This window comes from Bos indicus x Bos taurus, chromosome 13 (genome assembly GCF_003369695.1).
Source record: "Bos indicus x Bos taurus breed Angus x Brahman F1 hybrid chromosome 13, Bos_hybrid_MaternalHap_v2.0, whole genome shotgun sequence".
NCBI classification, from domain to species: domain Eukaryota; kingdom Metazoa; phylum Chordata; class Mammalia; order Artiodactyla; family Bovidae; genus Bos; species Bos indicus x Bos taurus.
Window position 1 is genome coordinate 45,003,186 of NC_040088.1, and position 20,638 is coordinate 45,023,823.

At 45.8% G+C, this 20,638-nt stretch overlaps 2 protein-coding genes across 4 annotated transcripts in view; both read right to left on the reverse strand.

The window, feature by feature from the left end:
- Positions 1–11,933, reverse strand: part of KAT14 (lysine acetyltransferase 14) — a 26,476-nt gene extending 14,543 nt beyond the window's left edge. The window contains exons 1-5 of one of the 3 annotated variants that reach the window (XM_027559655.1): positions 11,298–11,933; positions 9,117–9,235; positions 6,678–6,799; positions 2,096–2,277; positions 28–447 (exon numbers count right to left, since the gene is read on the reverse strand). In XM_027559655.1, coding sequence (XP_027415456.1) covers positions 28–447; positions 2,096–2,277; positions 6,678–6,799; positions 9,117–9,235; positions 11,298–11,556 — 1,102 coding nt within the window. In that variant the 5' untranslated portion in view covers positions 11,557–11,933. The remainder of the gene's footprint in view (positions 1–27; positions 448–2,095; positions 2,278–6,677; positions 6,800–9,116; positions 9,236–11,297) is intronic. The other 2 variants (XM_027559656.1, XM_027559657.1) reach the window with 2 other exon arrangements.
- Positions 11,767–15,776, reverse strand: PET117 (PET117 homolog). The gene is made up of 2 exons (XM_027559658.1): positions 15,590–15,776; positions 11,767–11,933 (listed from the first exon to the last, which is right to left on the reverse strand). The coding sequence occupies exons 1-2, from the start codon at positions 15,683–15,685 to the stop codon at positions 11,784–11,786; spliced, it is 246 nt and encodes an 81-aa protein (XP_027415459.1). The 5' UTR covers positions 15,686–15,776; the 3' UTR covers positions 11,767–11,783.
- Positions 15,777–20,638: the final 4,862 nt, after the last annotated feature.

A 20,638-nucleotide genomic window follows, 5' to 3' on the forward strand; every position in this document is an offset into this window, starting at 1 on the left:
CCCTGAGACCCCAGAACAACGGCTCACCATGAAACAAGGCCTGTGGCGGCATCACATCCGGAATGAGGTCAGCTTCCGAAAGCAGGCTGGGCGTGGCTGAGTGAGAGGCCGGGGTCCCTGGGGCGGAGAAGTCCAGGGATGGTGAGGGCGATGGGCTCGTGAGCGGAGTGCGGTCCGAGGAGCTCAGGGACGAAAAGTCGATGACTTCTCCTTTCTCGAGAATCACGTCAGGCCTGCGGCCTCGGCTGATGAATTTGACAGGTGTGGAAGAGCTGCTCCGGTCAGCAAAGCCAGCCGCCTCTTTCTGGGCTCTCCTGATATCCTTGGCTTCCTGAGTCCGTGATCTTTTCTCTTTCAGTTCCATGGCAGATTCCACAGGATTCCGACTCGCTCTCTTTCTAAGTCCCTCAACAGTGATGATGGGATCTAAAGTTGGTTTGGAGGCTGCTGGTGAAGAACAAAAGATCTAAATTTTTAAATACCGATTCAGCACTAGCTACTTTTACTAACTTATTGTGAATCTACTACCATAGAAAGAGAAATGTTCAATGAATGCCCTGAACTAAGATTAAGATTTCTCTTAACCAGGAAAAAGGAATTATAATGTAAATACAAACACTTTCCACACGGACTTTCACTTACTGGAACTGGTAAAGGTTAAAAGTTTAGAAACTGGGATGGCTTAGGGATGATAAAGAACCTGCAATGCAAGAGGCCTGGGTTCAGTGCCTGCATTGGGAAGATCCCCTGGAGAAGGGAATGGCAACTCACTCCAGTATTCTTGCCTGGAGAATTCCATGGACAGAGGAGCCTGGAGGGCTACAGTCCATGGGGTCACAAAGAGCTGGACACGACTGAGTGACTAACACTAAAAGTTTGATAATGCTCAGAGAGCACAGGGGAATAGGGTATTTTCATGTCTTTTTGGTAGAGCATAAAGTTTATCACATCTTTTTGGAGGGTAATTTGGTAATATGACTAAAATTTTGAATAAATATATGCCCTTTGATACAATAACCTATTTCCAGGAATTTATCACAAAATATTGGCAAATGTATTAAAGTATTGTTTAAATAACAAAAACGATAGAAATAACCAAAATGTGCATCAACAGGGTAATGGTTTAGTTATCATGCAGCTACTCAGTGAAATGCAATGAAATAAAAGGAACAGGATAGACCTACATGTACTGCTATGGAAAGATGGCCAAGATATACTTGGTGAGTGTGGAAAAATTGGAGAAGAGGTAATATAGTATGAACCAGTTTTTTTTTTTTTTAAGAAAATGCTTAAATATACAAAGAAGACTTCTAAAAGCACTCACAAGAGACAACAGTGGCCCCACTGAAGTTAAGCTGCAGGAGGTGGAGAGGGACTTTCAGACTTTATAGCTTCAATATTATATGTTTTATTCCCAGCTACATTGTTAAAAAGTTAGAAGTTTATTATCAAAACGATTTTAGATTAAAAAAATCAGATCAATATGTGACAGTAAGGAGCTACTGTTAGTTTTTTATAAGTGAGAAAATGCCATTAAGGTGAGGTTACAGGAAAGAACCCTTATGGCTAATAATGAAATATTTAAGAAGGAACTGCTGATACCTGGAAGTTGCTTCTGAATAACCCAAGGGTGTGGATGGGTGGGGGGCTGGGAAGAAGCACCCAGGGGCCCAGATAAATGACATTAAAGGAGATCTCCAGGGTTAACAGCTAAAGTAAAGACAAAAGTGTGAAGGGATTCACTACATGACTCTCTTCACATCTGTATATTTAACATTTTCCATACTAAAAAGGTTAAAAACATAAAAAAAACTTACTGAAAATAGACAACCTTTTAGATACCCAAGGAAATTTACAAAGTTGCTAAGTCATGTCTGACTCTTTTGTGACTCCATGGACTGTAGTGCACCAGGCTCCTCTGTTTAGGGGATTCCTTGATTAGGAAGTTACAAAATATTTTTGTACACTATTTATTTACAGAATAAAAACCTGTGTTAGAAGAAAACTGTGGAGCAGAGCAGCTCCAGGGAGGCCACAGTGCCTGCCTGGTAAAAATAGGTCGTCTACACTGGCATTTCTGGGCTCATGACAGTACCTTTCACTTTCAGAGCGGAGGCGGACAGCTTCTCTCCCTCGGGTTTCAGCGTTGGGGGCCTGTTGTGGACGAGCTTCCACCATCCTGGTTCTCCGAACTCCTGAGCTCCCGAGCGGAAGTACATGGGGCTCCCCACGCTGAGGCAGCCAGCGACTGTGCTCCACCAGGTGGAAGTCTTCTTCCTGAGAGTCCGAGGATTTAAAAATTACTGGCTTTACAACTCTCTCCTTACCTAGATGGTGCAGTCTCTGCCTCCAGGTCTGGGATGGGCTACGGAACCTGCCTCTTTGAAGGAACAGAGCTCTTCAGGTAAGGGAGAGGCACAGGGTTCTGTATGGCTTCAAATCCCGTCTCCACCACCCCTTCTATTAACAGCTGCCTCAGGTTCTTCATCTTTAAAATCAGGATAATAAAACTGGCAAGGCTGCTGAGAGGATTAAATGGAATAATGCCATAAAACAGAGCTCATAAAACACTTCTTATCAGAATCCACATGATTATAGAGTTTCAGTTGGGAAGATCCCCTAGAGCAGGGAATGGTAACCCACTCCAGCATTCTTGCCTGGGAAATCCTGGTGGGCTACAGCCCATGGAGTCTGACACAACTTAGCAACTAGACAACAACAACAGGCTAATTTTATTTAACTTGAGCTGCTTTTATGTATGGGGAAAAGGAAATGGCAACCCACTCCATTCTTGCCTGGAGAATCCCAGGGACAGAGGAGCCTAGTGGGCTGTCGTCTATGGGGTCACAGAGTCGGACACGACTGAAGCGACTTAGCAGCAGTAGCAGCATTTATGTATCAGTTAAACCAAGTCTCAGGAAAGCAAGCAGGAGAGTCCTTAGCCCTGGTAAGTAGTTCATTTTACACACGGAGTCGGAGGCATCCCTCATTCTGCTACCTGCCTTCACGTAGCAGAGGAGGAATATAACTATATGGTACGTCCCACAAACACAGAGTCGAGCCTCAGGGGAATAATCAACTCTAACCAAATCCCCCACCCCCCAACCAAAACACAACAAGCATTTAAAAATAACTACACTAGAGTGTATACACCCAAAATTTTAAATATGTAAAATGTCAACTGGGGCTTCCCAGGTGGTATAGCGGTAAAGAATCTGCCTGCCAATGCAGCAGACGCAGGTTGGATCCCTGGGTCAAGAAGACCCCCTAGGAGTAGGAAATGGCAATCCACTCCAGCATTCTTGCTGGGAAATCCTGGTGGGCTACAGTCCATGGGATCACATAGAATTAGACACAACTGAGCATGCACAGCACACAAAATGTCAAGTACTCAGGTTCCTGTAAAAAGTTGGTCTATCATATAAGGAAAGTGTTCTATTTCCACCTCAAAAACATAAACCAGTGACCAGAAATCCTGAAGAATCGTCTTTAATTACAAAGGCCAGTCTAACAATGGAAAATACTGCTGAAAAGGCAAAGGAGAAAGGTATTCTTAAGAACAGAGATATACTAGACAAATACAGACAAACCAAAAGAATTCCACAAAAAAAAACCAAAAAGACTGTAAAGGGCCTAAGCACTGAGATGGGAGAGTGACCCCCAGCCTCTGGCCCCAGAGTACCTCTCTTCTGCTACCATCTCACCTGGTTTTGAAACTTCCAGACCCCCACCCAGAGGTCTAACCAGGGGAACCTACTCCAGAGGTCTCTGGAGCTCTGTTCATTTTTCTTCCCATTGTCCTATTTGGCTTCAAATCCCTCTAGTGAATTTCCCATTTCAGTTATTGTACTTCTCAGCTCCAGAACTTCTTTTTTATTTACTTAGGACTTCCATCTCTTTGATGGTATTTCTGTTTCATTCATACCTTGCTGCCTGATGTTTCCCACCTCTTCCTTTAGTTCTCTGGGCATCCCTAAGCTGTTCTAAAGTCTTTGACTAGTAACTCCACCATTAGTCCTTCTTCAGGGATAGTTTCGGGTTTATTTTTTCCCTTCAAATGGGTCATACTTTCTGGCTCTGTGTATTCCTTAGGGTTTGTCTGTTGAAAACAAACATCCGACATTTGGACGTCAGTCTTTCTTCTTTCCCCAGGGTTCACTGGACATGATGGCTGCAAGCTGTCTCTGTGCCAGAAATCAGCTGGACTGAAAACTCAAGGTCCTCTTGGCTCACGTCTAAGCCTGTGCCTTCCCCTGGGCATGAATGGAGACTAATCGCCCCTGTATAGATGGTTGCTTTCGAACATCTTCAGTCTTCAATGTCTGGCTCCAAAAGAGGGACAAAGAGGAAAGTGAAGGTGGGGAAGAAGGTGCCAGCCCTTAAGTTCCTTTAAAGTCAATCCAGCCAGAGAGGCGGGGCCTGCAACAGTGCGGGGAGGTGCAATGACAAAGGCTGCTTACCCCTTTGTCAGCACTTCTGTGATCAGAAGCAGCAGCGGGAGATCAGAGCACAGATATGATTGGAGGACACGGTCCTGTGTGTGCATCCAGACCCCACACTGTGCCAAGCTGTTCCTGGAAGGCGTGTGTGGCTGTCTGTCACTGGGCTGAAGGATGTGAGGTCATTAGACACTACTGTACTCAGAGCTAAAATTGACCAAATGGACTGTAATTTATGGTCCAGCTTCTTCTAGAGGACAATCCACCAAGTAGAACAGCACTGACCATGAAAACCTGCCAAGATCTAATTTGATCAGTTTTTTCCCTTCCCTGCCCCTTACAAATGGGGTGTATTAAGTTCCATAAATAGACCTATATAATTAAACTAAGACAACAGATTTCCTTTCCTTAAGAAAAAGAACCAGTTAAACTGTCAGTTCTTTTCTTAGTACCACTAAATATCTCCAGAACAAAAATAGCTCCTTTTGTAAAAAGGCACTGAATCTATTTCTCCTCATGGCAGCCTGCAGACGGTCACCCTCCCCGATCCCGCAGCAACTCTGGCACAGCTGTGACTTCTTGGCATCTGAGGACATGGGCGAGGACAGGCACAAACTCCCTGTGCCCACCTTTATCGTGTCCATATTGCCCCAAATCTGCAGGATTCGTGCATCTCAGCCAGAACTTCAGAAGGCAACTAACAATCACAGTCTCAAACAATCCACCAATGCAACTGCCAACTTGCTAAATCCCTGAGAGCAATGAAAATCTTGCTCGATGCACATGTACCTTCAGCTTCAACGTCTGGTCTGGATGTCTGTGGCCCGGCATCCCTACATCTGATGACCCAAGGAGTGGGTCACAAAGGAGGGGCAAACTCAAAGCATCATGATGAAAAAGAGTAACAAATGCGGAGTAGGAAATGGCAACCCACTCCAATATTCTCCCCTGGAAAATTCCATGGACAGAGGAGCCTGGCAGGCTACAGTGCATCAGGTCACAAAGAGTCAGACACGACCGAGCAACTGAGCACCCAAAACATATTGCTCAGAATATACAGGTACCATCTTCCAGGGAATGCAATATACTTCATATTAAGTCAGATCTCCAAAGTGTCTGTATCTATTTTTTTAACTTTTTATATTTGAGTACAGTTGATTAACAATGTTGTATTAATTTCAGGTATAAAGTGATTCAGTTATGCATATACATGTATCTATCCTTTTTCAAATTCTTTTCCCAACTAGGTTGTTATAGAATATTGAGCAGAGTTTCCTGTGCTATACAGCAGTAGGTCCTTGTCACTTATCCATTTTAAAAATAGCAATATGGAGCTTCCCTGATGGCTCAGTGATGAGGAATCCACCTGCCAATGCAGGAGGTACAGGTTCGATCTCTGGTCCAGGAAGGTCCCCCGTGACAAAGCAACTACGCTCAGGACTACTGAGCCTATGCTCTAGAACCCAGGAACCACAACTACTGAAGCCTGTGTGCCCTAGAACCTGTGCTTCGCAGCAAGAGAAGCCACCTCAATGAGAAGCCCACGCATTGAAACTAGAGAATAGCCCCTGGTCACCACAACTAGAGAGAACCTATGCAGCAACAAAGACCCAGCATAGCCAAAAATAATAAATAAATAGGTAAATTTTTTTAAAAAAGAGTAACAAATGAATAAACCACATGCATGTAAATCTGCCTAGACCTGGCAAAGTGTTATGAATGCCAAAAAGTACACAATGGTTTCTACCTTCCAGAGCTAATAAAGACAAACACTAGTAATTAATGAAGAGCAACTTCAATGAGTCCAGTCAATAACTGCCATTATTTCTCTTCTTCTGACCTCCTATAAGGCACTGACTCTAAAAGGACATAATAGTCCTCTGTCCTCAAATTAGTCACCTACCCAGCTATTATGCAGCTTCATTTAATCAAACTCTGTTTTTCAACAGTCTAAGAATCTGTTCAAACATCTTCCTGCTCAGTAGAAACCAGTAGTTTCCCCTGGATGTAGGGTAAGAAGTATGGAAACCTACACTTATATCTATGCTGGTAATTATACCCACCTCTGCTGAGATTGTTAACTTAAAGTGAAATCATCTTCTGGATTAAAAAATTTTTAGGAACTGCCTCAAGTGTATACGCTAAAGCTCTAAAGGCTTGCATTAGGCTGTCTTAAGTCGCATGTATTTTGCTCTTTACATCTTCATTCAAGGATAAGACTTTTAAAAGTCACATTACCTATTTCCTAGTAGAAAAGTCCAGTGTTTCTCAATAAAGGCACAGATGTCTTCCTTCCACCGGAAATAGCCCTGCCTCCCGCTGCCTTCCAGGGACAAGTTGTACATCGCCAGCACGACCACCTGGAACACAAGTGCACAGGTTGGGAGAAAAGTACCAACAGGAAGAACGTTTGCTATTTGAGTGGGCATCAGGGGAGGGGAAGGATAACACCCTGGAGAATCTTCAGTACAGAATTCTACTTCCTGTTTGCTTTCCACAGATGAGCATCACTTAGCCTTGTAATCACGTGCACTTGCTCCTCACATGTCACCAACGCCAGGCTGCTGTGTGGCTGAGCTGGTGAAGAGTAAGGACTGTCCTAAGCACCCCCATGCCCGCCCCCTCCATCACTCAAAGGCAGCACTAAATGCTGTGTTAACCACAGGCATCAGGAGGCCCCAGGGGCTGCTCCATCTGGTGTTGCTGACAGACAGTGCTGACCTTTACTAAATATTCTGAGCATCACCCCTGCACATACACTTTCTAAGCCCTTCAGAGGCAGAAACAAGAGACTATCAGAATTTCAGAACTGAAGACAATGTGAGGTACCATCTACTCTGGGTTTAGCCTTTCTCAGCCATGGCCAACTTCTCCCGAGATGAAACTGGCATGGACGAGGGATAGAGACCTGACGGGCCTGGCTGCCCTGTTTATCCTCAGAGAGCATGACACCCCCAGCTCCACTGCATCTGGCCCAACCATGTATTTCACAGGTAATGCATTCACAGCCCCAAATGGGGAAGTACTTTCTTGAAATATAAATAACACACTGTATAGAAGAGAAAAGAACAAAAAAGGAAGTAAAAATCATTTTAAATCCACCATCAAGAAATCATCTTTTTTAACATTTTCGGTGACGGTCCTTTCAGACATTTCTCTTCTCATCTAAAGAAAGTTTTGTAGTCATAAATGGACAAAAATCTATACATGTTATTCAAAACCATGTTTTCATCCTTATAAAAATGATGATTAATTTTGGGTCAATGAAACTGAAAAGGGGACAGAGAATCTAAGAAGAGAGTCCTTCCATAATTCCAAATCTGCCTATATGTGCACACATCAGAATAATGGTAATATTAATCTGATCTTGCCAAGACAAAGTATTCTATGTATGCTTTGGAAAAAAAAAACAATACCAGTTATAATATTCATTAGACTGTAAACATCCTCAGTACAAGCTTCATTTTCTACTCACATATTTTCAGGCAAGTCAAAAAACGCTCCCTAAAACCACCACTGACAGATTTCATTAGATGTCCTAATAAAAGCAACAATAATTAAGATGACAGTCCCAGGCTGCAAACACAACTACAATCTATAAGGACACCATAAGTGACTTAGACGGTATAACAAAATCACCTTCTGATTATCCTGTTTATTTCCCCTCATAGCAAAAAGTGCTAGGGATAATTAACCTATGTATTTGTCTGCTTATCATCTAAAACAAATGTCCAGAAAGTCAGCTGCCTGGGGCTGTCTTGGCTGTCTCATTCACCATAGAAAAGAAAGAGCTGGATGAGAATTAGCTAGTCTCGACTAGACTCTACTCTCCAGGCCTAGAACAGTGCCTGGTGCATGGTATGCACTCGGCATTTGTTGAAAGAACAAACATAAAAACCGAGTGAAAATGAAAGTGAAAGTCACTCAGTCATGTCCAACTCTTTGCGACCCCATGGATTATAAAGTCCATGGAATTCTCCAGGCCAGAATACTGGAGTGGGTAGCCTTTCCCTCTGCCAGGGGATCTTCCCAACCCAGGGATGGAACCCAGGTCTCCCGCATTGCAGGCGAGAGACCTTTACCAGCTTTACCAGCTGAGCCACAAGTAAGTGATGTTTAATTCATAATTTTTAGAACTTAAAAGGCTGCATATACCATTGGTGCCTTGCTATAAACATATTAATATAAAAACAAACCCCCCAAAATTAACACAACCTGGAGATCAGTTATAAGATACTATTCAGGCAATAGTTGGGCAGGGTTAGGTTGGCCAACTTCACTTTTTTTAAATTGAAGCACAGTTGCTTTCAGAATTGTATTGTTTTCAGCTGTAGTGTAGTGATTCACCATCTTCACATTTTTTAGAATGGTTTTATTTTTCTAAAAACAGCTGCCAGAAAAATGTGAACCTCTTTGATTAAAATCAGAAATTTGGTATTATATATAAATGAAACTGTGTGGGTGAGATTTTCAAGAATCTCAAACCCAGTGTGCTAAGTTGGCAGTGAGTAATTTTACTAAGAACTCTTTTCTCCACATATTCTGTATGATTTTCATTGTGAAAAAGTGACCCTCAAAACAACTCAAAAGCTCATATGTAAGTTCCTCATTCTCTAGACACTTACTCCAATAAATCTGGGGCAGACCAACCTCACAAACTCTAGAGGTTTTACTCACTTGCTGCCATGTCAGCTTCAGCCTCTCATACTGCTCCTTGCCATCTTCTGAGCAATCAGAACAGGTAAACCTAAAAAAATTATCGCCCTTAAGGTAACTGAGCTGTTCCCTCAGCTGACCTAGGAGGAAAACAAAAAGATACATCATTAGAACAAAGTAACCAAAGGTTTAATCAGTTTACCAACCATTTTCCAAGTTTCCCAGGCCGTCTTCCATTTTTCTTTCAGCCAACCCAAGTCGGAAGGTTATTCTTCTACTATCAAGTGCATGCCCAGTAAGATAGATCCGTGGTTCCCTGACTTTCAGAAGACATTGAGAAGACAGGTACGGTTATCCTCACTGGCTGTTCCAACTGTTAACATTCCTGACTCCTACAAGAGGTCTCCTTACATACCCTTTAAGAAATATCTGAGCTCCCACTGTGCCATTTGGCTAGGAACTGGGAACAGGATGCCCAGGGCAGATGCGCTGAGCGCCCTCAGAGGCTTATAGCTGCTGCGAGGGGCACAGGGCGGGCAAGCAGGTAACAGCACCACAGCTGCTCTCCATCCTGTGTATCAGAACCACCCAAGAAGCTGTTTGTTTTAATATCCCTGGGCTTGTCCCACACACAGTTAATCAACCTCTAGATGTAGGGCATTTTCTGAAGTTCCCCAGGAGATGCTGAAGCTCTGGGAGACATGAAGACCCCTGGAGTGGAATGTGATGTGCTCAGTAGGGCAACATGAGGGCACATAAAAGAGATGCCAATCTACACTAGGAAGACAGGAGAGCTGGAAAAAGTGGGGGCACTGGGGCCTGAAGGATGCTTAGAATTGGCAGGTGTAAAAAGGTGCTGGGGGTGTAGGGAGGATAGAGGCTGCAAAGACACACATGTTCCACAAAGGAAATTCACATGTGCAAAGTCCCAGGGAAAAGAAAGACCTGCTCGTGGAGAATGAAAAGGTCACCCTGGCTACAGAGCTCTGCGGGGATTATCTGTGGGGAGAGGAGGACATGAAGGAGAGGCTGGAGCAGTTGCAGGTGCCCAGCAGGAAGGGCGGTTTACAGTGAGGACAGGAGAGAGCCACCCAGCCATCCAGAACCCTGGATCTACAAGCAGAGACAGCTCAAGAGCAAAAACTAGCTAGTGCACATGTGCGTGCCTCTGCGCACGCATACTTGTATGTGCTCAGTCGTGTCCAACTCTTTGTGACCTCACGGACTATAGCCCCGTCAGGCTCCTCTTTCCGTGGTATTTTCCAGGCAAGATAACTAGAATGGGCTGCCATTTCCTACTCCAGGGGATCTACTTGACCTAGGGATTAAACCCATGTCTCCTGCAGTGGCAGGTGGATTCTTTACTCCTGAGCCACCTGGGAAGCCCCCAAAACTAGCTTATAGGTAGTAAATTTTAGGTTTGCTTTCTGTGAAAATGGTGTTACTTTATTAAATAGTAATTAGGAATCTGAACAGCTGAATCCATCTTAAAAACATCTCCACATACCAGAAAATGACCCAGTTCACAACAAAAAATACACATACACACATATATCTAAATTTCTCTGACTTGGTTACAGGTTCCAGTACACAGAGTACTCCTCCGATACATGTGTCTTTACCAGTCTCCATCTAACGGGAAAGCCCTGCTTCGGTAACTGCCCTGATGCCTGGCAAAGGACCTCCTGGGGGGTGTGTGTGCATCTACTAGCAGATCTACCAGCAGATCAAGGAAGCCAGCAAGAAGAAAACACTAGAAACAGGCACAACACATTTCTAATCTGCTAATTCCTTCTATCAGCAAACTATCGCAGCTGTTTTCCATGTAGGTTAAATATTACCTGAGTTATAAGTCTGAACTTCAGCTCTATGCTGGGCCTAGAATTTGGTTGCAAATCCACAATAATGTGACCCTGATAGAAAAATGCAGCTGATTCTTTAAGTCACACAGAATTTCTAATTTTTACTGGGTGGCAATCAAGAACGTTAATTTAACAAAGTGACAGAGGTTGGCAGTCATATTTATTAGGACAAATGTGTCTATGTTTTATATAAGCCTGCAGTTAAGCAACTAAACTAGTAATAAATCAAAGAGTTATCTTTTTATTTAGATCTACTTCACATTCCTGTTTCTTTCACAGGTTAGGAAAACACATCTTCCCACAGGAACTGACAGAGCAAAGGAAAGGAGAAGCTCCTTACTGGCTGGGATCCACTTCTGGCACTTGTCGCAGAAGTAGGACAGCTGCTCCTCCATCCACGACACATCCCCTTCGTCACTGTTGAGGGAGTCCCCGCTATGGTCGTGAGACAAGTCCACAGATGCCTGGTCCTCCGACTCCACGATCAACAGGGTCTCCCCCTCCACCTCCCCCTCCTCCAGTCCCTCCGAGGTTGATGTTCTCGTGGCTTCATCGTCGTGCCGACTAATCAAACCACTCAGGTGGATGCTACCCTCCATCCCTCCCGGCTCACAGGGTCAGGGTTCTCAGGAACAACTCCAATCCTTGGACACCTCTACGCAGACACAAGGGGCTCTAAAGACATTATTTAGAATATATGAGCCATTGTCCTTTTTCTGATCAAGTTTAAAAGGACAGTGAGTAAAAAAGATTTCACTAAGCTGTTCTCCATCAACACACACATTGAATGCTGTCTCTTTCATCAATACTTCACACACACTTCAAGTCACGTTTCTTGAGATCCCTTTGCCAACACCATTTTCTCTCTTTCTGCTTCAAGTTGCTCAGTCAGAAGAATCTGCTCTCCCAAAAGACGAATATTTTCTTTTTTCCGATTCTGCCTTTCAATGTCTCTGATCACTCCATCATGAAGCCTCTAAAAATGTAAGAAACAGATTTCAGTAAAACTGGAACAGGTAGTTCCCATCCTTGTATCATTCAAATCTAAAACACAGTTTAGATACAGTTAAAACTTTTAGATTCCAACTACCCAATTACTATTTTAATTTACTGTATGCTGCTGTTGCTAAGTCGCTTCAGCCGTGTCCGACTCTGTGCGACCCCATAGACGGCCTCCTACCAGGCTCCTCTGTCTCCGGGATTCTCCAGACAAGAACACTGGAGTGGGTTGCCATTTCCTTCTCCAATGCATGAAAATGAAAAATGAAAGTGAAGTCGCTCAGTCGTGTCCGACTCTTAGCGACCTTGTGGACCGCAGCCTACCAGGCTCCTCCGTCCATGGGATTTTCCAGGCAAGAGTACTGAAGTGGGGTGCCATTGCCTTCTCTCAATTTACTGTATAAATGTAATAAAGAAACCATAAAATTAACTTGGTAGACTGTCATAGTATTATTACAGACTTCTTATTGTCTTTTAGGGAAGTCCACATCATTTAATACAAATATGGTAAATAACAATTAAAAATTAAAAACTGGGGCTTCCCTGGTGGTCTAGTGGGTAAGAATCCTCCTGCCAATGCAGGGGACACAGATTTGATCCCTGCTTCTGCTGGGAAGATTCCCCATGCTTCAGGGCAACATTAAGCCTGTGTACCACTATTTAGCGGATGTGCCTCAACACCCTCAAGTCTGTACTCCACCACAGTAAAAAGCCTGAGCACTGCAACCTGCAACAAAGAGTAGCCTCCACACCCTGAAATCAGAGAAAGCCCAAGCACAGCAACAATGACTCAACAGCCAAAAATAAATCTCTTTTTAAAAAAAGAAAGAAAAACTGCCACTGTGCTGAATTTTAGAAGTTTAGTTGATATATGATACTTTAAAAATTTGAGAGCAATGGAAAAAAATAAAACAAGTGAAAAACAACAAACGAAAAAGAAACAGAAGAAAAAAAGAGAGCTAAATAAAAATTTGAGGAGGGAATTCCCTGGCGGTCCAGTGGTTAAGAATCTCCGCTTCCACTGGTTGGGGAACAAAGACCCTGCAGGCCACCTATGTCCCCTGCCCCCCAAAAAAAACCTTGATGAGAGTTAAAGTAACTGTGAACTACATTCCTATTAGCAATTGTCCTAGCTGAATAATAAATATCATAGAAAAAAAGTACTAAAATTTGAACACAGTTTCAGAATGCGAGAAAGTAAAAGAACGTGGCTTGTTCTGTTACATAAACAGAATAAGTAAAAATTACACAGAATTACCATCAATTACCTAATGGGCAGAGAAGGGGAAAAAAAGAAAGCTATCAGCAGAGGAAAAACAAAGGCCCACCAATGGCAATTACTTTCACAAACACTAATGACAGAAGGTTCCAGAACATGAATGTGGCATCTAAGATGACTTCCTGAAGCATCAATCCAGTCATTATTAATAACAAACATTTTATAGTTTACAGGTCATTAAATATTCTCCTAACAGTGGCCTGTGAGGCAGAATAATGGGGGCAGGGCGTGGGACCTGGGTAAATGTTTTTTTGTTTTTGTTTTTTTAATTTTAAACCAGACCTCTTTCAAATAAACTACAAGGTAAGTATCTCCATCTGCAAGGCTAGCTTGCAATTCATCAACAAGCACCAAGTTACAGATCTGTTTGTTTTTGGTTTTTAAATTTACTATTATGTCTACTTTAACAACTCACCAAGTACCTCGGTGCTGGCCCTCCTCCAGGCCTGGAGCTTCAGTGCTCATCATCAGGGAGCTAAGAAATTTAAGAGTCCTGGGACTGATACACAACTGAAACCCATCTGTCTTGAACCCTGCGCCCTTGGCCAGATCTCCAGACAGAATCGGAAGCTCTCATTCTACTCTTCCCTCCCCAGCTCCTGTCCTGTGGGCCTCCTGTCAGGACACATTGACACACCCCACCCAACCCCTGAAGCCCACACCTTCCACACCTGCTCTGAGGCCCTCCCTTCCTTTCTCAGACTTTGGCACATGGCTTAGGTTCTTGTTCTCCATCCATCATTTGCTAGTTTCCCCCCCAAGTTTCAAGATCTGTGCCAACTGCCTGGCACACCCTTCCTGGGACTTCCAGTTGACAACTGTGCTGACCACCCAGACCTCTTCATTACCATAACTCTTAAACCTGGAACCCAGCTCCTGGTGCAGTTCTTACTCCTCGGGTAGTACTGCCAGTTTTGCTGGCTTCCTGTGAGGATGAGTGCTCCGTACAGTGCCTGGTATGTGGTAGACAGTCAGGAAACAACGGGGGACCACGCCAACCACTGATTTATTTCTTGCTTCCCTGAACCTTCCAACACACCCAACCATGTCAAATCACATGTCCTCCTCTTTCCCAGGAAGTAAGCCACATGAATGACTGGACGGATAACAAACACAAGTTATTCTGGTCAACCTTCACCTCTAACTTACAAATATCTAAACCTTTCACTTTTCGCATTCTAACAGCAGTTCTCAACTCTGGCTGCATGTTAGAACCCCTGGGTCGCTTTTAAAACATACTTAAGCAGGATCCACACCCGCAAGAGATTCTGATTTGACAGGTCTGGAGCAGGACCCAGGCGGTTTCACGGTATTTAATAAAAAAAAAAAAAACTTCCCAGGAATACTGGCACTTGCAGCTGGGGGTCAGAACCAAGCTTGAGCCCAGCCTTACTCTACACTCGGAAAAACCCCTGCTCCCTGACCTCAGAGTTACATCCGCTACAGCATTCTCAACCCCCTTGTCAAATTTCCTCCCATCACCATCTTTTCCTTCTTAGAGAAGGAAGCCTCCTGCCTCTGTTCGGAAAGCTATCCCCTTAGCTGTGTTAGTTGCTCAGTCGTGCCGGAGTCTTCGCGACCCTATGGACTGTAGCCCCCCAGGCTCCTCTGTTCATGGAAATTCTCCAGGCCAGAGTACCCGAGCGGGTTGCCATGTCCTCCTCCAGGGGATCTTCCCCACCCAGGGATGGAACCCAGGTCTCCCGCATTGCAGGCACATTCTTTACCCTCTGAGCCACCAGGGAAGTCCCTTAGAGCCCTACTTTAAGCCCAAATCTCTCATCTCCTCCATGTCCTGTCATCGTTAATCATTCCATTCCCTCCGCTAAATCCCTGTACCACCGTCGGCCTCGTCTGCCGATTTCCAGAGTGGAACAGGACAGAGGCCTCGCCGGCAGCATCTCCGCACCACCAGCACACGCACCGACTCCCCCCCCCTCCCATTGCCTGTGCCCACCCGGGGCGACCCAGGCTCCGCCGCCCCGAGCCACTCCCCTCGCTCGACCCTCAGACCCACGACCAGCTGCTCTTCCTCTTCTTTCTTCCCTACGAGCTCGGGGCCAAGGCTTGCGCCCGGGGGTCACGCTGACCGATTGGGAAACGGAAGACCCGAGAACTGAGAGACACAGCGCAGACGGTCAGTCTCCCGCGCTCCGACCCCGGCGGGACCGGGGGCCGGGGTGGGGGGCGTCTCGGAGCCCAGTGTACCCGGGGACTCCCCCCTCACCCCCAGGACCGTTCCTCCCAAGGAGAAGGGGGTCCCCCGGCCCCGGAGAAGGGAGGAAAGGCGAGGAAAAGAGGCACCACGCGGAGCCAGGCCCGAGGCCCGAACCGGGCGGGCCTGGAACACCGACCTGCCGGTCCTGCCGCTGCTTCAGATGCACGCCCGCCACGGTGGCCGCAGTCAGCAGCACCGAGAGGCCCAACACCACCTTGGAGCGTCTGGACATCCCCGTCGCCTGCCTGCCTGCCGGCCGCGGGCTCTGCTCGCAGCGCCTGAGGCCCGGGGCAGCCGCCGCCGCCGCCGAGTGAGCATCGCCGCCAGGGGCGGGGCCAGGCGCGATGCCTCGAGCGCAGAGCCCGGTCGCCGCCAGGCGCGGGGAGTCGAGCGCCGAGCGCTGTCCTTACTCCGCCGCAGAGCGTGACTTCTGGTGGGGCCTGGCGGGTACCCGAGGGACCAGATCATCTCCCTGCCCTGCGGGCTGGAAAAGGGACAACTTCCAAGAGCCCCTGCCCAGAGCTGGCCCCGGCATCACCACCCGGGACGGTTTTGGAGGCCTGAGCCCCCTCCTCTCATCCGCCGTCCTCTGCGGCAGAAGTGTCGGGAGGCAAGATTCCGGGCTTGAGTACCTTGAGGACCCTCCGCCGCGCGCGTCCCCTCGGAGCGCGGGGCGCTGCCACGCCACCATCCCAAAACGCGGCGCTCGTTGCCCCTTGGCGGGGGAGGGCACCAGGAGAGGGAGTTTTTCTGGTGAGACGTGGTAGTCCACCTGCTTCCACCTTGACGCGGTGGGAGGGCGAGGCAGGGTCTGGTTTTTCTTGTCGTCGTCGGGAAACCTGGCTGCAGAGCCAGTTCTCCAGGCAGCGGTACCTCTCCTGCTGGTACGAAAGACGCTGTCACCTTGTAGCCAGGTAACCCTTGGGACATCCCATCTACACCGGTTTCCGCGTTCAGGTGCCCGCGTTACTCAGTTCAGTTCAGTCGCTCAGTCGTGCCCGAGTCTTTGCGACTCCATGGACTGCAGCACGCCAGGCTTCCCTGTTCATCACCAACTCCCGATGTCCATTGATGTCCATTGAGTCGGTGATGCCATCCAACCATCTCATCCTCTGTCGTCCCCTTCTTCTGCCTTCAATCTTTCCCAGCATTAGGGTCTTTTCAAATGAGTCAGTTCTTCGCATCAGGTGGCCAGAGTATTGGAGTTTCAGCTTTAGCATCATGCCTTCCCTAGTGGCTCAGACGGGAAAGCGTCTGTCTGCAATGCAGGAGACCCGGCCTCGATCCTTGCGTTGGGAAGATCCCCTGGAGAAGGAAATGGCAGCCCACTCCAGTATTCTTGCCTGGTAAATCCCATGGACCGCAGAGCCTGGTAGGCTACCGTCCATGGGGTCGCAAAGAGTCGGACAGGACTGAGCGATTTCACTTTTACTCTTCCAAAGAATATTCAGGGTCTGGTTTTTCTTGACGTCGTCGGGAAACCTTCTGACTGCAGAGCAAGCTCTCCAGGCAGCGGTTCCTCTTCTGCTGGTACGAAAGACACTGTCACCTTGTCTCCAGGTAGCCCTTGAGACATCCCGTCTATACCGGTTTCTGCGTTCAGTTACCCGCGTTACTAGGGTCAAAAATGATGGAGCGAAGTGGAGAACTGAGAAGCCCACCGAAAAAGATACTATGCCCAGCTCACGCAGATGATGGGCTTTCCAAGGAAGAGAGGTGTTAGGATCAAGAAATGGTTGGATGGCATCACCGACCCAGTGGACATGAGTTTGAGCAAACTTCAGGAGATAGCGAAGGACAGGGAAGTCTGGCATGCTACTGTCTATGGAATCGCAAAGAGTCTGAGGCAACTTATCAACTGAACAACAATATTTTTTCCCACTGGAATTCCCAAGGGACAGATTTCCTCCTGTGCAAACAGCTGTGGACACTGTTGATTTGGGCTGAGTCTCACTCTGAGGTTTCTTCCACCTTGTTCTCTGTAGTGCTTTGCTATTCCAGCGTCTGTTGTGCAGAGTGTCAGTTACTTGAAGTGAATGCTGCTCTCCAGAAATGTAATGAGATAAAACTAACTTTTAAAGTGAAAATAATGTTTTCAAATATTTCGTCTGCAGCATTTTTCTCTGCAGAGGAGGAAGTACCATTGAGTTGGAGAATAGGATCCGTGTGTTGACCTTGGAGATAGAAGCAATTTAATTCAGGGCATATTGGCTTTTTCTCTAAAGAAAAAAAAAAAGGTATATTAGACTACTTTTTACTTGCGGTAGACTCCAGTATTTTCTCCCTCTTAGTCAGTGAGCCTTCAGTAAAGCTGCATGTCTTTAGAATGTATGTCAGAGTGAGATCATGGAAAAAGCAAGAGAATTCCAGAAAAACACCTATTTCTGCTTTGTTGACTATGCCAAAGCCTTTGACTGTGTGGATCACAATAAACTGTGGAAAATTCTGGAAGAGATGGGAATACCAGACCACCTGACCTGCTTCTTGAGAAACCTGTATGCAGGTCAGGAAGCAACAGTTAGAACTGGACATGGAACAACAGACTGGTTCCAAATAGGAAAAGGAATAGTCAAGGCTGTATATTGTCACCCTGCTTATTTAACTTCTATGCAGAGTACATCATGAGAAACGCTGGGCTGGAAGAAACACAAGCTGGAATCAAGATTTCCGGGAGAAATATCAATAAACTCAGATACGCAGATGACACCACCCTTATGGCAGAAAGTGAAGAGGAACTAAAAAGCCTCTTGATGAAAGTGAAAGAGATTGAAAAAGTTGGCTTAAAGCTCAACATTCAGAAAACGAAGATCATGGCATCTGGTCCCATCACTTCATGGGAAATAGATGGAAAAACAGTGGAAACAGTGTCAGACTTTATTTTGAGGGGCTCCAAAATCACCACAGATGGTGACTGCAGCCATGAAATTAAAAGACGCTTACTCCTTGGAAGGAAGTTTTGACCAACCTAGATAGCATATTGAAAAGCAGAGACATTACTTTGGCAACAAAGATCCATCTAGTCAAGGCTATGGTTTTTCCAGTAGTCATGTATGGGTGTGAGAGTTGGACTGTGAAGAAAGCTGAGCGCCCACAAATTGATGCTTTTGAACTGTGGTGTTGGAAAAGACTCTTGAGGGTCCCTTGGACTGCAAGGAGATCCAACCAGTCCATTCTAAAGGAGATCAGTCCTGGGTGTTCTTTAGAAGGAATGATGCTAAAGCTGAAACTCCAGTACTTTGGCCACCTCATGCGGAGTTAACTCATTGGGAAAGACTCTGATCCTGGGAGGGATTGGGGGCAGGAGGAGAAGGGGACGACAGAGGATGAGATGGCTAGATGGCATCACTGACTCGATGGACGTGAGTCTGGGTGAACTTCGGGAGTTGGTGATGGACAGGGAGGCCTGGCGTGCTGCGATTCATGCGGTCGCAAAGAGTCGGACGCGACTGAGCAACTGAACTGGACTGAACAGAGTGAGATGGTCTTTCACTCTACCATGACTGATTTTTCAACTTGTCTTTTTGAAATGGATTGTTATTCTGCTTTTCAAAAGTCCCTCATGGGGATTCACTGGCTGTTTGGGAGTTAGGACTCTGTGCTTTCACTTCCATGTCCCAATTCCTTAAGAGCCCTCAAGCCTTAAGGTGTGGTCTCCCCCTCACAAAATATACCTTATGAGTTTACAGTGTCAAATTCAGAAATGGCTTATCTGTTTGTTTATATATTTATTTATCTGCAACTAAGACCCAACATAGCCAAATAAATAAATAAAAATACTAAAAAATCATCCCCATTAAAAAAAAGAGGGGATATATTTTAAGGTATGCTAATTATGAAAGGAAAGTTATGACCAACCTAGACAGCATATTAAAAAACAGAGACATTACTTTGTCAACAAAGGTCTGTCTAGTTAAGGCTATGGTTTTTCCAGTAGTCATGTATGGATATGAGAGTTGGACTGTAAAGAAAGCTAAGTGCCAAAGAATTGATGCTTTTGAACTGTGGTGTTGGAGAAGACTCTTGAGAGTCCCTTGGACTGCAAGGAGATCCAACCAGTCCATCTTAAAGGAGATTAGTCCTGGGTGTTCATTGGAAGGACTGATGTTGAAGCTGAAACTCCAACACTTTGGCCACCTGATGCGAAGGGCTGACTCATTTGAAAAGACCCTGATGCTGGGAAAGATTGAGGGCAGGAGGAGAAGGGGACAACAGAAGATGAGATGGTTGGATGGCATCACCGACTCAATGGACATGGGTTTGGGTGGACTCTGGGAGTTGGTGATGGACAGGGAGGCCTGGCGTGCTGTGGTTCATGGGGTCGCAAAGAGTCTGATACGACTGAGTGACTGAACTGAACTGAATTATGATTTCAATAAAGTTATTAAAAGAAGGCAAAAAAAAAAGCTGTTTGTATGTATCAGTTCATTTCATTTGCACAATAGGTGCTGTTATTATGCCCATTTTACAAAGGAGGAAGGTAACTTGCCCAGAGTCCACAGCCTGAAACTTACAGTGCAACATAATTGGTTTTTAGTTTTGTTTTCAAAAGACATAAAAGATTAAACTCACCTGGTTTAAAAGTGAATTTTCACTTGATTTAACAGAGAACTTTTAACTTGAGGTAGTCGACAAGGAAAATGTGTATATGTAGACTCTTTCAATTCTGTATTTCAGGTACTTACAGAATGGGAGGAGTAGAAAGAAAGGGAGGCAGTTAAGGCTAGACACACAGGTGGGAGAAGAAAGAGAAAGAAACAGAAGAGAACAGGAAAGCAACGGACTCCCCGTAGGTTCTGTGGTCAGAGCATTGGCCTCTCAGGATGCTCATTTGGCCTCTGACAGCTACGCCCCGTTCACAAGGGCCTCGAGTTCCGTTTTCGAGTATCCCATTCCTCCCTTTGTGGGAGCCTTGCTATCCTCTGGCAGGATGTTGTTCTCAGAAAGTGGTCTCAGTGAGTGAAGCTCTATGACAAAGGGCTTCTGGCTTCACTGGGAACAGTCCCTGACCTCTGGGGGCCTCAGTTTCCCCCTCTGTACTGTGGGGACAGTGATATGTCTGCTGCCCCCTGGACTTGCTGGTTGAGATGACGAATTAGCAGCATGACTGCACCAAGTCAGGCCTGTGGCAGTAATGCGTGTCATGCTCTGGCCAGTGAGTCTTCAGGGGTCCCCTAGGAATGGCAAG